Raw genomic sequence first — 13,929 nt, forward strand, 5'->3', positions numbered from 1 at the left:
CTTTTATGAGGCTCTTGCAGCTTCGCGGCTGCACTAGGTGTAGGAGCAGGGAAATGACGGACTCTTTGGAGTGAGATGGTCCCTCACCATACCGTAACTCTTTCCGTATATTGACGATGTTACAGACTTGCCTTAGGTGACTTTTCGCTTGTGATGTAATAACTTGCACGATATCTGGTAACGCGCGGGCGCACACACACACACACACACACACACACACACATGCATGCATATGGAATTTCGTGTTTTAACAGTGAGCGTCAATAGCCTTGATTCACGTACGGGCCCGCTTGGGTTCGAATCCTGGGCGCAGAAGTCGATCCACAGTCAATGGTTGTTGTTCATTCTCCTCTCGGGGCTAGGTTATAATTTGGTACGTGGCTGAGCTTGATGTGCATGTATGTACATAAAAGACATGGTACATACGTTTAAGGTTATGACATGGAGTAACACAAGTGAAAAACCTTTTCCCTATAACAAAAGGTAATCACACACACACACACACACACACACACACACACACACACACACACACACACACACAGCTTCCTGTTCACTGTTTTCCACGTGATGAGGTAGCGTTAGGAAGTCAAAAAACATAAAAAAAAAGGGGGGGGGGGCGTTATTTGCTCACATCCACTCTCCAGGCGTCATACATAATGCACAGAAACCAGATCCCCATTAGCCAAGGCCCGAGCCCCACAGACCTTTCCTTGGTTTCCTATGACCGCTTCATGTATAATGCATACGAGTGGTCATGAGGTTACATACCTGGCTGTAATTGATTAATCAATTATACAGCCTCTGGATCCCTTTCATTGGGTTCCTGGAGCTTCAAAGCTGCGCTCCACTCAGTAGCAGGGGAAATGATAGTCCCCTTTGGAGCATGAAGTACCTATACGGGACAACTTTTCAATCAATGACGCTAATTCAACCTCATCGATGACTATATATATATATATATATATATATATATATATATATATATATATATCAGCATACACTTGCTTTCATAATACGGAAGTATACAAAAGGCATCATTTGTTGTTCCAATTAGGCGAACGTTACTATTCATTGGGTTGTAAACTTGCACTGTGATTGATCTCGTTGATGGATGTAAACTAAACCAATGAATTATATTCTAAAAATTTTTTTAAAGGCTACGATCTAAATAACGTCAGGGATTTATAAATAGCCACTCTATTGACTTGGGTTTTCAAAAGGCTTGTCCGAAAGCCCTCACTTCATCATCTTTGAATGATATTGTCAGGGACTTCTGGAGAATATAATTTGACTTTGCCTATGGCTGCCATACACCAAACGCCTTTCCGTATTTTATAAGTCAATAATTAATGTCGGAGGTAGGGCCGTAAATACAGCCTCGCCTACGGATTGAGAGGAGGGCTTCCATGGCCACTGTTGGCTGCCGCTCAGCTGACAGAAAGTGACGTCACTAACACGTCTGCTGAAAACATCCGCCGACCGAATACGTTAACACTTTCAAATACAGGACGTTAAACCGGAGTAGTTGCTGACGTTCTTGTGGAATGATGAGTCAAAGGGCTTGTAATTTACGTCCATAGTGGTTTTAAGAAAGGTTAAATGTCCTATTAGTACATTAGCAACTCAAAATTTAATTACATGGAAATGTGAGGGGTAGAAACCGGACGAGCTCAATCGATAGGAGACAAGGGGGCGCGGTGCTCCTTGTCGCATGTGCGCAGGCGTTGATGGCGTTACCCTGGTTACCGTATTTTGTCGATAAATGTGAAGTGGCAAGTGATCGTTTTATGTCTGTATTTCTCATCACAGAGTAGAGGATGAGACTGTGTTACTTTTGTATATTTCATTGTTTACCGTAGTGCATGGTTACATGTCCAAGTGTCATAAAAAGTAAAATCATCGACTTATTTATCGACTAGAGATGGAAAGAATTCGTCCAGCTTTACTCCACCCGGCAACATAGGGTCTCTCATTGATTTCTTGTGTACTACGACGGCAGACACGTCGAGCTAGCCGTGAGTTCAGTTTCGGCAGAGCCAGGTACAATTTCGCCCTCACAGACGTCTGTGGCGGAGTTCAGTTTTGTGGTGGCGGTGGTAGTGGTGCTGTGCGCTGAAGAAGTCTCGTCCATCGCTCCTGCTGTTTCACCACTGCTGATGTGGCAAGTCGAGAATTAGAGTAAACTTTTTTCCTTGATCTGATTTTCATTGTTTTTTCACTATTGAACTGTTAGTAGTGCATTTAGCAGTGTGTTGCTGTTAGGTAATGGTGACAGGCTTGTTAAGGAGGCGGTGTGAGGTCATCCTGTGTTGTTGACACAGTGACCTACTTGGGGAGTTATAGTGACCCACAGGGTCAGGGATGTAAATGTGACGTCAGGTCGGTAAGCTTGTTGAACGGAACGAGTTTAATCTCTGTAGCGCTTCGTAATGTTAGTTTATCATCCACTGAGAGTCGATGAATTGTCACCGTATTACGAAAGTTGAAAGTTACATTGCCGACAGTGTATTGAAAAAGCTCATAATTTTGCTCATGTTTGGAGGAGGTTCTGTTTGTTGCCTCTCCGGCCTTTAAGTGATCAGATAGAATTACACTTGCGTGTCGGTTTTGAGGACTTGGTGTGGTACACGGTACGAAGTAGGAGGCTGATTTAACCATCAGAAACAACTTTCCTGAAATAGTTTCATGCCCCCTAAAAGTCTAGGCGGGAAGGCATGTAATTACCAAATGCCTTGCATTGCGATCCCCCCCCCCCCTCCCAGTTTTTAAATAGTGTATTGCCGCATATTTCACGTATCGTACTATCAGACGTGGATTTATGCCAGTGTTTGCATGAATATTTATATTTCGTGTTGAGCACCCCATGAAATAGACGTACGTGTCACGTGTTGGGAGTTAATTCGTTTCTGTTTACCGCGTTACTGTTTCATTAATATGTAAGGTAGATGGCACTCGCTGCTGATGGTATTACCTCTACGGTTTCCATGAATAACCGTTATGAAGGGAATAGGAATTTCTAAATGCGTAGCCAGTAAAATGAATATTGGAAACGTATGTTGGCCCCGAAACTAAGTTTATGGTTGTTTATTATGATCCCATGTATGTCACAGGGGTTATACCCTGATAGAAATATAGTACAGGCGTTGTAACATGTTCTTAGAATTTACAATACAGAGGCGACTGTCTTGCGTGTGTAAACATGCTACGCTTCGAAAACTGTTGGTATGAAGTGGTTTTTAAGATGTATATATATGTATATGTTATGTAATGTCTTTCGTCCATGTAGGTCTCTTATGTAGATCTTACGAGCTCGCTCATATAAATATGCTTGCGTTGTAGTGCGTACGGAGCCCGCGTCTTGAGGCAGTAGACTTGTGCACATGCTGACGGACAGAGGGTGAAGGCCCTACTCTTATATAATGGTATTTAAAGATGTATTGGGTACATATGTTTGGAAACAATTTTAGGTACGGTTCTCTAAATTGCTGTGTTTGTTGGATGTAGTGATCCAGGTTAGATAATACGTATATAAAACTACAGGAACATAGATTAATGAATTATTCTGTGCTTATTGAAACAATACGTACATATTATTGGCTTGTGATATGTCAATACTCAAGCTCTGCGTTATCCATATTGCTTCAACCTCATCTCTCGCGTAACATTCTTGGATTCCATTCGCATAACCTTGTTGAATGATATATATATATATATATATATATATATATATATATATATATATATATATATATATATATATATATATATATATATATTGTGTATTTTCGTTTTAAATATTTTGTGTTCTTGTGTTTTGCCTCTGAAAATACAGTGTTGTGCAGTTTGTGCACAGATGCTTGTTGATACATATTGGTTTGTGTTTTGTGTGTACGTTTTGAATTACCAGTTTATGTATATGGAAAAGGTTTTAATACATATGACAGCGAGGGAGTATTTTACACTCACAAGACTTCATCTAAACTCTCATCTGTAATAAAGTTGTTTGCATCATTTGTTAGGTAATTTCACTCTTAGCTTGCTTAATTCGAATGCCATTCTTTTGCATCATAATTGTGTGTGTATATATATATATATATATATATATATATATATATATATATATATATATATATATACATAGGTACATGGTTAATGAAGCGTAATTCCCTCTTACAAGTAAATTCTTTAGTTAACCAGATCTTATTTCACTTTGATCCATTTTCAACTCTTGGCATACTTGGTATAATTGAATCTCATTAATCATGAACCTGATGAATGCTTGAACCTCTTTACTCTTCGCATATCTCTTTAACCTCCTAAGAATAGCAGTAATGATCAACATTGGATCAACCTGGGGTCAGGAATAGTAGCATTTCCAAACCTGGCACTTGGAATCCGATGCTTTAGTCCGTATGGAAAGGTTTGTATGGCTTCCATGTGCCAGTCGCCGCTTCTTCGGGAGAGATTTAGATGTCATCTGGCATCCCGAAGGAAGGGTCCACGATTGATTTAATTTTCTGAATTAGCGTTCACTCTTTTCCCAGCTGATTTGAAACGTGTAACCCATTAGGTTTTCCACCAACTTAGTATATCGTTTCGCAAGGAATAAGGATCAACTTCATCCATGATTATAGTTTTTTTTTGTTTTGTCTTTTTCGCGCTTGTTATTGTCCCAAAGTATTTTCTTGTTTATCTTTCTTAGAAACTTCCACATTTGTTCGCTTCTACTTTCTTGTTAATTATGTATCTCGTGGCCTTCCCGCTGCTCTGAAACACTGCATAAGTACTGTGCACGGAGCCGGATACCAGCAAAGAGTCATGTGCGTCCACACTAGTCCATTGAACTTCTTGTGCTAAGCAATCTTGGTGCTTCCAGTGGCGTCTGACCCATACACATTTACTGTGCAGTATTCTCAGGTCGAGCTTTGCCTTCAACTCCTCTCGTGCGTCCCTTTTTGTTTTAGTAATCTTTCCCTTTGTATGTTGTCCACGTTTACTGTTTTCTCGTGTTTGTCATCACCTAATTGTGCTGTACTTTTTTTTTTTTCTTTTTACACTCGTGGGGCCCCATCCCTTAAGTTTCTCTACTGTCACACAACATTTTGTATATATGCATGTTTCCTATTTGTTCAGCTTGTTCCTGTTGGCCAGGGCTTCGTAGCCACATTTTTTTTTTTTCTACGTAACCTCTGACATATTTTGCTCTGCCATCGATTATAGCCTCATGTTTTTGCTTGACCATCTGTTATATCCTCGCCTTTTTGCATGACCATCGATTATGTCATCTTTTTGCTTGACTATCTATTATGTCCTCGTCTTTTTGTATCACCATCTATTATGTCCTTATCTTTTTGTTTTACCATCAGTTATGTCCTCATCTCTTTGCTTTACCATCTATTATGTCATCTTTTTGCCTGTCCTATTATGTCGTCATTTTTTTTGTGTGTCCCCTCCGGATTCAAAGAATTGGTCCCAGTAAACATCATGGCTCCCTAGGGGCTTCTGTGTCATTATACTGCTTTCCCTAACCCTCCTTTCATTCAGTGTTGGTCAAATTGAGGGCTTCTCTCCTATCTCCATGACTCGTATTGCTCTATGATTAGTATTTGTGTATCGCTGGGGAAGAGTTTTACGTTCTGTTTTTATCCCTTGGCAAAAACACATCACGGACGTCACTTTACGCACCGTTTATTTATTTATTTGTTTATTTGATAAAGTCTTTACATCGAACCTGATGAGGGGAAAGCGGTTCATGTCACTTGAGTTGGAATTTGGGAAATCATTTGATGAAGTCCAACTTCAGAGAAGAAATAACAGATTTTTGTGAAAGCAATTGTTGCAAGTCCAGCTTGAGAGTTGAATACCAAAAGCAAAGTCTTATCGTATATAGTTGTACTTGGGTGACCAGTAATTTGGGTTGACTGGCCCGTAAACATAGGTCCGTGGTTAGTAGTCAGGGACCTGTTGTGTTTCTGATGTCATCAACACTGATGTTGGTGGATGTAACATAGTGTAAAGACGATACTGCCCCGGGAAGTGAAACTAGGACAGAAGCTAAACTTATATAGTTACAAACTGACGTTGACAGACCGGTACCTCTCGCTGGTGACAAAATCATATTTACATACTGCCAGTTAATTAGTGAAATACCAGACTAATAGATGAACTCGTGAGTTACATAACGTAACCGTGTGTGTGGGGGGGGGGGGGGGGATAATGCATGAGGTAGAAATATCCAGCGAGGGAAAATTAAGTAAGCTGGTCTTGGAAGCATTTTAAAAAAGGAAAAGCAAGATTTTTAGGCTTGACAGGTGGGGAGATTCAATTTCACGCGTAATTAGATAATCCACACTCCTTGCAGTTCATAAGACCATTCCCCACCTGGAATACTGAATGTTGTTATGGTCTTGAAAAAAGACGTAGATTACAGGTGCGATCTATCAAGAGGATCCCTGAACCGAGAAGGTGATCCCGTGAATTCATTAAGACGACCTTGTTATATTTAGTTTGAAATAGATTTATGAGATGACTCCTTCCTGGTATTCACAATTATCGTTCTCTGACAGTCTTGTTCTCAATAGATATTTAAGACTGGAACAGTATAATTCCATCCATAGTAATGGATACAAACTCGTCGGTAAGCGTTTTTACTTCGATTTGAAGCCTAATAGTTCTTCTTTAATGAGATTATTGGCATAGGACTCGCAGCAAACGTTATCTAGATCAAAGAAACTTCATAAACATGTTTGCTGACAGAGGTAACGAACTGGCCTGAAGCTTCAGCACGAGTAACGTTACATGTGACTCAAGCGAAAGTTTGTTTACGGCCAGGCGACGTCTAGTTAACTTTGTACATTTCTTGTCTTACTGCGCAGCGTGTGTCTCATCTTCCTCTGGTATCACAAATGGACGGAGAAAAACCCTGTGGTCTGTTGCTGTTTGCCATTTCCCGTGTGTATTTTTTTTGTGTGCCTGTGTGTGTATTTGTAGATGTTTGTTCCTGTTGCGGAATGATGGTGTTGCTCTTGGTGTATCGGCCAGCAAATCGATGTGCACAAACGGTTGTTGGTGGACAGATGTAATACAACGACCCAGAGAATTTGCTCTTACAAGCATTTACTTTTATCATGGTCCTCATAAACACATTCAGTATTTTGCAGACAGTCGTGTGAACCTACCGGTATGATATCAATAACAGTGAGTCAGGGTACTGTCACGACTCACGAATATTTTTACCCATGACCTACTTTGTATACAAGACAAGGTCAGGGAAGCATTACGGATGTAGGTCATGTGATAAAAAGGAAAATAGACAGGTTTCAATAACAGTTCTTTTCAAGGAAGTGACGTATTGAACACTACAACACTAATCCATCTTATACACGCACAAAATAAGTATTTACTGTAACATTAGAGAATGTTTTCCTATAGAAACAGCGGAAGTTGTGGCTAGGATGTTCCAGAGGGAGGAGACTATGTGTGTTATTGATCTCTTGTGATTTAGAGGTTTTCAGGCAGTGTTGGTTGAGTTATTTAAGTATATGTGTTTCTGTCATTATTATGTTTGGATGAAAGCTTCCTTTTTTTTTTTTTTTTTTAGTTGCTGAACGTTAAGTAAGCATATGTACATTTGATTCGGCTTTAAGCCTATTGAACTTGAGGATAGTCCATTATCGAGATGTTGGTCAAGTGTGAGAAATAGGACGCCTTTTAATCAGTTCATCCAATTACTTGGATGTGGGTCAAAACGGGAGGCAGTGAGGCCTCTTGGGCAGAATTATCACATGTTTGGACTATTTTTCCTCTGGGCGTCCACGGGGAGTTAAACAGCACATCTGAACTAGGCTGTACCAGGGTATATGGCGTTAGTAGGTTTGCTACTGAATCCAGGAGAGAAACCTTTGGAGTCAGTTCAAGGATCTGGTCTTGAATGAAACCACTTTAAAAATGTCCTTGTAAGATGTATAGAAAACTTCTCGACAGACCGGGGATTATAGTAAGCCCATCTTTGTACTTACATAGTGATGAGGTGGGTACATGTCTCGAGACGCAACTGAACTCAGGTCACCCATAAAGAGGTTTAGTTTGACCAGCTGACGGGAATGAGCATTACTATACCCAAGTGGGCAGAGATTTCTGAAGCGCTGCATACACAGGTATCTGAAGGAACGTTAACCGGGATGGGCATATTGTTCCCAGTATCTAATAGAGTTAGCTGTAGCGTCACCTCACTGTTGTCGGGTGAATACTAAAGCAATCAAATTAGGATCTGTTCAGGTTGTTGGTTGATTCTTATGAAAGACAGAGGAATTCAGTATACCATGAACGAATTTTTGGCCATTTTGAGCTTTCAGTATGTGGTTAAGGTTGCGTAGAGCATGATGGATTGAATTTTGTTAAAGCAATAAAGCTGGATATTGATTGATGATCACAAGCAATTTACTTTTACTATTATGCTTTAGAATATTTTTTTGCAGTTTTCTTGCTCGGGCAGTTTTGACTTAACATTTTCTTTATACGAATCTGTTACAGATGGGTCAGTGGTGGGAAACATTCATGTACATGTCGTCTTAACGATGTTGCGACGAGACATTGTCGCGTCTATGCACTTACCTCGACATCCCGTAAGAAAAGAGAACGAGGGCGTTGACGGGATTTTTTTTTTTTCACAATTCTACGTAGGTGTGATAATTGTTCGTACACGTCGGCTGAAGGGCGTGCATACTGAATGTTAAAAGTATCAGCACTTACTGCAAGATGCTTGTATTTTCCCATATATAAAAGCACACTGTTTATTATTTGTATTTTAGATTACTTCACACCCAACTTGTTTTGAAAAAAGTACTTATATGGCTTTTTTAGTAACAAGTTATATTATTTCATTTTCTCCGATGTGGCTATATTTCATCGGCCAGGGAACAGATAACTGCTGAAGACATAATATTTGTTAATTCCATCTTAAAATTTCATGCTTAATGAAAGGTCTGATTTGTTTAGCCTTGTGTTACGTCAATTAGGGAGGCTGTTATTGTAACACAAAGTATAGTAAGTCATGAAATCATTCTGCAGCTTGTTTGAATCTTGTGTCGACAGACACGTGACGTTCATAGACTCCGAGGCGGTTTAAAAATGACCAGATACTGGCTGAGTTTAAGGAGACCCTTTCCCTCAGTTGTCATTCAGCTTTAAAGCAGAGAAAACCCGGGAGGTCATGTGAACTTTAGTGTGGATTATTCCCCGCCTTGGTGTGACACACGCATCTGGGTTGGTAGGCTCTACATGTATTCTGTCATGGTAATACTGGTTGAAGTTACCTAAGCTGTCTTCTTTTAGACTCGCTACAAACTACTCTTCACAGTTTCCTTCTGTTTCTGAAAAAAGAAGGTTTCTGTCATTGCCTTTTGCAATGTGGTGTCGTCCGAATTAAAATTGTACTCCTTTTGTGTCAAGCTCCTCTTTCGCGCACTGCCTTCATTCCAGGATACATCACCGAGTCGAAGCGTTTTTCTTGCACGCACCTGAGTATAACTGATCAATTGCTGATTAATGATCATATAGGCTTAAGTCTTATAGACTAGCAGGGTTATGAAAAGCGTTAACGTAAGTTGGAAAAATTTGAACACTTTCTTCATTTGTTCAAGATAATTTTAAGACCTTACAGGCTGTCAGTGTTCACCTGTCACCGAAAGAGGATTTGAGAGTGTGTGTTTGAAGTTGCCACAGCGTAATACTCTAAAACGTAAACAAGTGACTGATGGGGCCGGCGACCTTGTCAGTGAGTGCAGAAGCAGTTATATATAAATAAATAAATAAATAAATAAATATATATATATATATATATATATATATATATATATATATATATATATATATATATATATATATATATATACGTTACGAATGGTACCCGTATAGCAGTTACGTTCATAAAACGAATTATTTCAACCCGATAACTAGTTTTTTGAATGGATTATTTTTCTTGAAGGCACAAAAATCAGGCCATAGACAGACTTAATAAATGATAACAGAAATGAAAGACCAAAGTATATTTCTATTTTCATGTGAAAATCGTTTATGTATAGTATTTGGATGGTTCGCGTCCAAAGGTTTCAGTATTCATAAAAGAAAGATAATACACCTGCATGTGGCTTGCATTCACCTGGGAATATTGCATATTGTATTAGCTCTGAAGTTTTTATTAGTATGAAATTGATACTAATAGTGTACCAAGGAATATATCCTGCACTCTTGTTAAAGCCATTTGTAACCTGTCAAAGTTTAGATCTGACGTCATTCCTACCCACCAACTCATTTATTAATCATCTTGTGTCAGTGTGGTATATGAATATGCAGCTGAATATATGTTTAGGATGATAGTGTGGTACATAAATATATAGAATATATGTGTAGGACAATTGAAGATGTCACTCGTCTCCCCAGTTACTCCTGTATTAGAGATATTGTTTCCCGATACAGCACGATTTTATATTCAGTTACTCGATATTTTTTTTTTCGAGGTACTTCTCTGTGCCAGTTACTCAAACATATCAGTAACGCTGCTTTGATTGACCTCTTTCCTATAATGACTCTAAGTAGATGTTTCATTCTGTAATTTTGTCCTCTTCACATGGCATACGTCATTATGTATAGATGCGCCTGTTTGAGGAGTTTGATGAAAGAATGCCTGGAGACACATAAATATTTACAATCATTTTTAGATTGAATCGTGAGGTATTTTAAACTGTCGGCGCCTTCAGTGTACCGAGAACTCGTCTCGATATAGTCTGCCGTTTTTGCCTTCTTTCCCTTTTAAGGAAGCACATTATAAAAATTCTTGTGAATGATCGAATGTGTTTAAAGATCCTGAACATTTATTTTGCGTTTTTCCCCCAATTTAGGCATTTCTTCACAATTTTTTTTAAAGGAGGCATCTCTACCAGCAGACTGTGTTGAATTGAGTGCCTTCTTCTTCTTATTATTATTATTGTTATTATTATTATTATTATTATTATTATTATTATTATTATTATTATTATTTAAAATCAGCTCTCCTCCAAGGGCTCCTACAGCCTCAAGGTTGCGCTACAATCAGTAGCAGTTCAAGGATGCACTGCTGTGGAGAGTTTTTTTTTTTTGACGAGATTGCACTCCGAAGATGACCTTTTCACTTGCGCGCAATCACAGGCAGGGGGAGTCCGGCAACACCGATTGAGTATTATGATAACCGCAGACAAACCTCACCTGCTTATACCTCGTCCACCCTCATGAAAAACCCATGCTAACAACTTGACTAAATATCTAAACTTCAGTTGTGTCAAACACATTTGTAATTATGTCATTTTAGTTTGAGTATCTGGCGGGGTTTAGATTACCATTAATTTCTCTGTGTGTGTGTTTTAGTTCAGCTGAATAAATAGAAGTAAATAAACATTTCTTGAATCAAGTAAGGTCACTAGACCGCAGACTGGCAAACTTTCATATCCAGATGTTTCAAGGGATTGTGTATTTTTGTCTTCGGTTGATTTAAAACGAAAATGCCAATGCAGGAAAGCATAGCATGTTACACACACACACACACACACACACCAACCTAAGCCAGGTACCCATTTATCGACCAGCCCCTACACAACCAAGGTACGTGTGTATGTGAGTGTGTGTACATCTGTAAAATCTTTTAAAGATAGTTTAATTCAGTCTTGATTTTTCTCAAGATAGTTTAATTCAGTCTTGATTTTTCTCAAGATAGTTTAATTGTCTTGATTTTTCTCAAGATAGTTTAATTCAGTCTTGATTTTTCTCAGATACCCCCGTAAATATATACCTAGTGTGCCACAGATCTGTGTGAAACAGCTGAGATAAAGAGCGTTACATGACGCAGCTTTTACCGTTGATCATATCCTGTCGCGCATTAGTTTTTCTGTTTATTCAGATTATTATGGTCATAATCAGTCCTTTGGGACGTACTTTTGATGAAGTATAGTGTACTGTAACGTGTATGATCGCGCCCATAAAATTCAAAACGAAATTAACGGTCTCCATACAATCCTTAATGTTGGTCATTGAGTGTAAAATCCGGTTACTGTATTTTTAGATGATCATCGTTTTAGGGGAATGATGTATTGCTGTGTATAGTTGTAAAGCGTCATCACTATGATTTGTGTGGTTCTTGTGTGTGGCAGGAGCAAATGATGGGTGGTGTCGTTGGTCGGCCAGAAGCGAGTTCACCTGACGGTTAGCAGCGGCCTGAGTCACTGGAGGCGCGGCGTGGTGTTGGGCCCAGTAGCGTCGGTCAGTTGTGGCCCTCTGGTGCGGCCCAGGGCGACGGCCCTCAGTAGCGGCCCACTGACCAAACACACCACGGTTTCTTCATCTCTCCCCGCATGGTACAAGTGAGTAGCCATCTGTGCCCGTTGCTCCTCCCCTTGTGGAACAATAGTGGTAGGTGTCAGGCACGTAAGAATTTATTTGTGATGATGTCAATGAGTGATTTTTTGGAAGAAATTAAAGGGAGCATTGTGGACGCGGGCGGGTCGGTAGGTGCTCTCCCAGCCAAGACGACCGAGGCATCATCACCTCTCTCATGCTACCCGGCGGAAATGAACCTCAGCCGGGGTTTTGCCTCAACAGTCTCACAGACGTTTGCTTATTTAGAACAGCTGTCTTTAACGCTCATGAGTTGCTTGGGGGGTATTTCCTCTGGAACTAATACGTGCCATTACAAATCAGAAGTTAGGTTCAAGGTTTACGGGTACATCGTAATAATTTACTTAGGTCTATAACGCTCATGAGTTGCTTAGGGGGTATTTCCTCTGGAACTAATACGTGCCATTATAAATCAGAAGTTAGGTTCAGGGTTTACGGGTACATCGTAATAATTTACTTAGGTCTATGATTTTTATTTAGTTACTGGGTACTTCACATGCTCCCTAAATGACGCTGTTTCACCTACCTCAATGACGCTAGATCAACTGAAGTTGACGTTAGGGCATACGTAAGGTGACGTTTGTTTATACTGGAGTTGTCGTTAGGGTATACTGAAGGTGTCGCTAGGTTATACTGAAAGAGTTGTTAGGGGATACTGAAAATGTCATTAGGGTGTCATGAAAGTGAGGTTACGTTAGGTAGGAGCTTACGACGTGCAGGCAAGTGATGGTGCGTCCTCTCCTCCCGACAGTGGCGTCAGAATCGCAGCGGCGGCAGTTGTGTCCGCGGCTGCTGGACTACATGGTGGTGGTGGGGGCGCGATCCCCGGGGCGCGCCGCCCCCGTCCAGCCACCAGAGCTGCTCCGGAGGTACCCACCGGACGACCACAAGGTAAGCACCGTATTATGCGTGCACCCCACTCCTACACCTGCACCCCACTCCTACACCTGCACCCCACACCTGCGCCCTACACCTGTACTCCACACCCACAGTACTCTCACTTACACCCCATACCCACAGCACCTAACACCTGCACCTCATCCCCGCAACACCTGACACCTGCACTCCATACCCGTAGCACCCTCCACTTGCACCCCCCCCACACCCGTAACACCCTGACTCTGTCACCGTACACACTTGCAGCCTACACTCACAACCTACATCACTCTACCCCACGCCTACACTAGCGGCACACTCCAGTAACCTACACCAGGCTCACCCACGGGTCATACACCCTCACCCTGTGCCTGCATCCGTCAGTTTCAACCACACACCTACACCTGAAGCTGCACAGTACAGTAGGATGCTGCACCCACACTTGCAGTACACACCCACGGCCGCAGGACACACCTGTATCTACACCAGTAGCACACTGCCACGCCCTGTATATAACTGTCACACAACCCACGCTTTTTACCTGCAACACACGCCCACTCCTGTAGCATACACCTACACCTGTAGCACACAACCACACCTTATAGTGGCGCCATTTAGCCCACGCGT

At 40.8% G+C, this 13,929-nt stretch overlaps 1 protein-coding gene across 15 annotated transcripts in view; it reads left to right on the plus strand.

The window, feature by feature from the left end:
- Nucleotides 1-1,827: 1,827 nt before the first annotated feature.
- The window catches only part of Rab3-GEF (Rab3 GDP-GTP exchange factor), a 356,394-nt gene continuing 344,292 nt past the window's right edge, over nt 1,828-13,929 (plus strand). For 5 of the 15 annotated variants that reach the window (XM_071692884.1, XM_071692885.1, XM_071692883.1 and 2 more), the window contains exons 1-3: nt 1,831-2,164; nt 12,183-12,392; nt 13,178-13,317. In XM_071692884.1, the coding sequence (XP_071548985.1) occupies nt 12,392; nt 13,178-13,317 (141 nt within the window). In that variant the 5' untranslated portion in view covers nt 1,831-2,164; nt 12,183-12,391. Of the gene's footprint in view, nt 2,182-12,182; nt 12,393-13,177; nt 13,318-13,929 lie in introns of all 15 variants that reach the window. The other 10 variants (XM_071692887.1, XM_071692890.1, XM_071692891.1 and 7 more) reach the window with 4 other exon arrangements.

This window comes from Panulirus ornatus, chromosome 55, assembly GCF_036320965.1.
Source record: "Panulirus ornatus isolate Po-2019 chromosome 55, ASM3632096v1, whole genome shotgun sequence".
Taxonomy (NCBI): domain Eukaryota; kingdom Metazoa; phylum Arthropoda; class Malacostraca; order Decapoda; family Palinuridae; genus Panulirus; species Panulirus ornatus.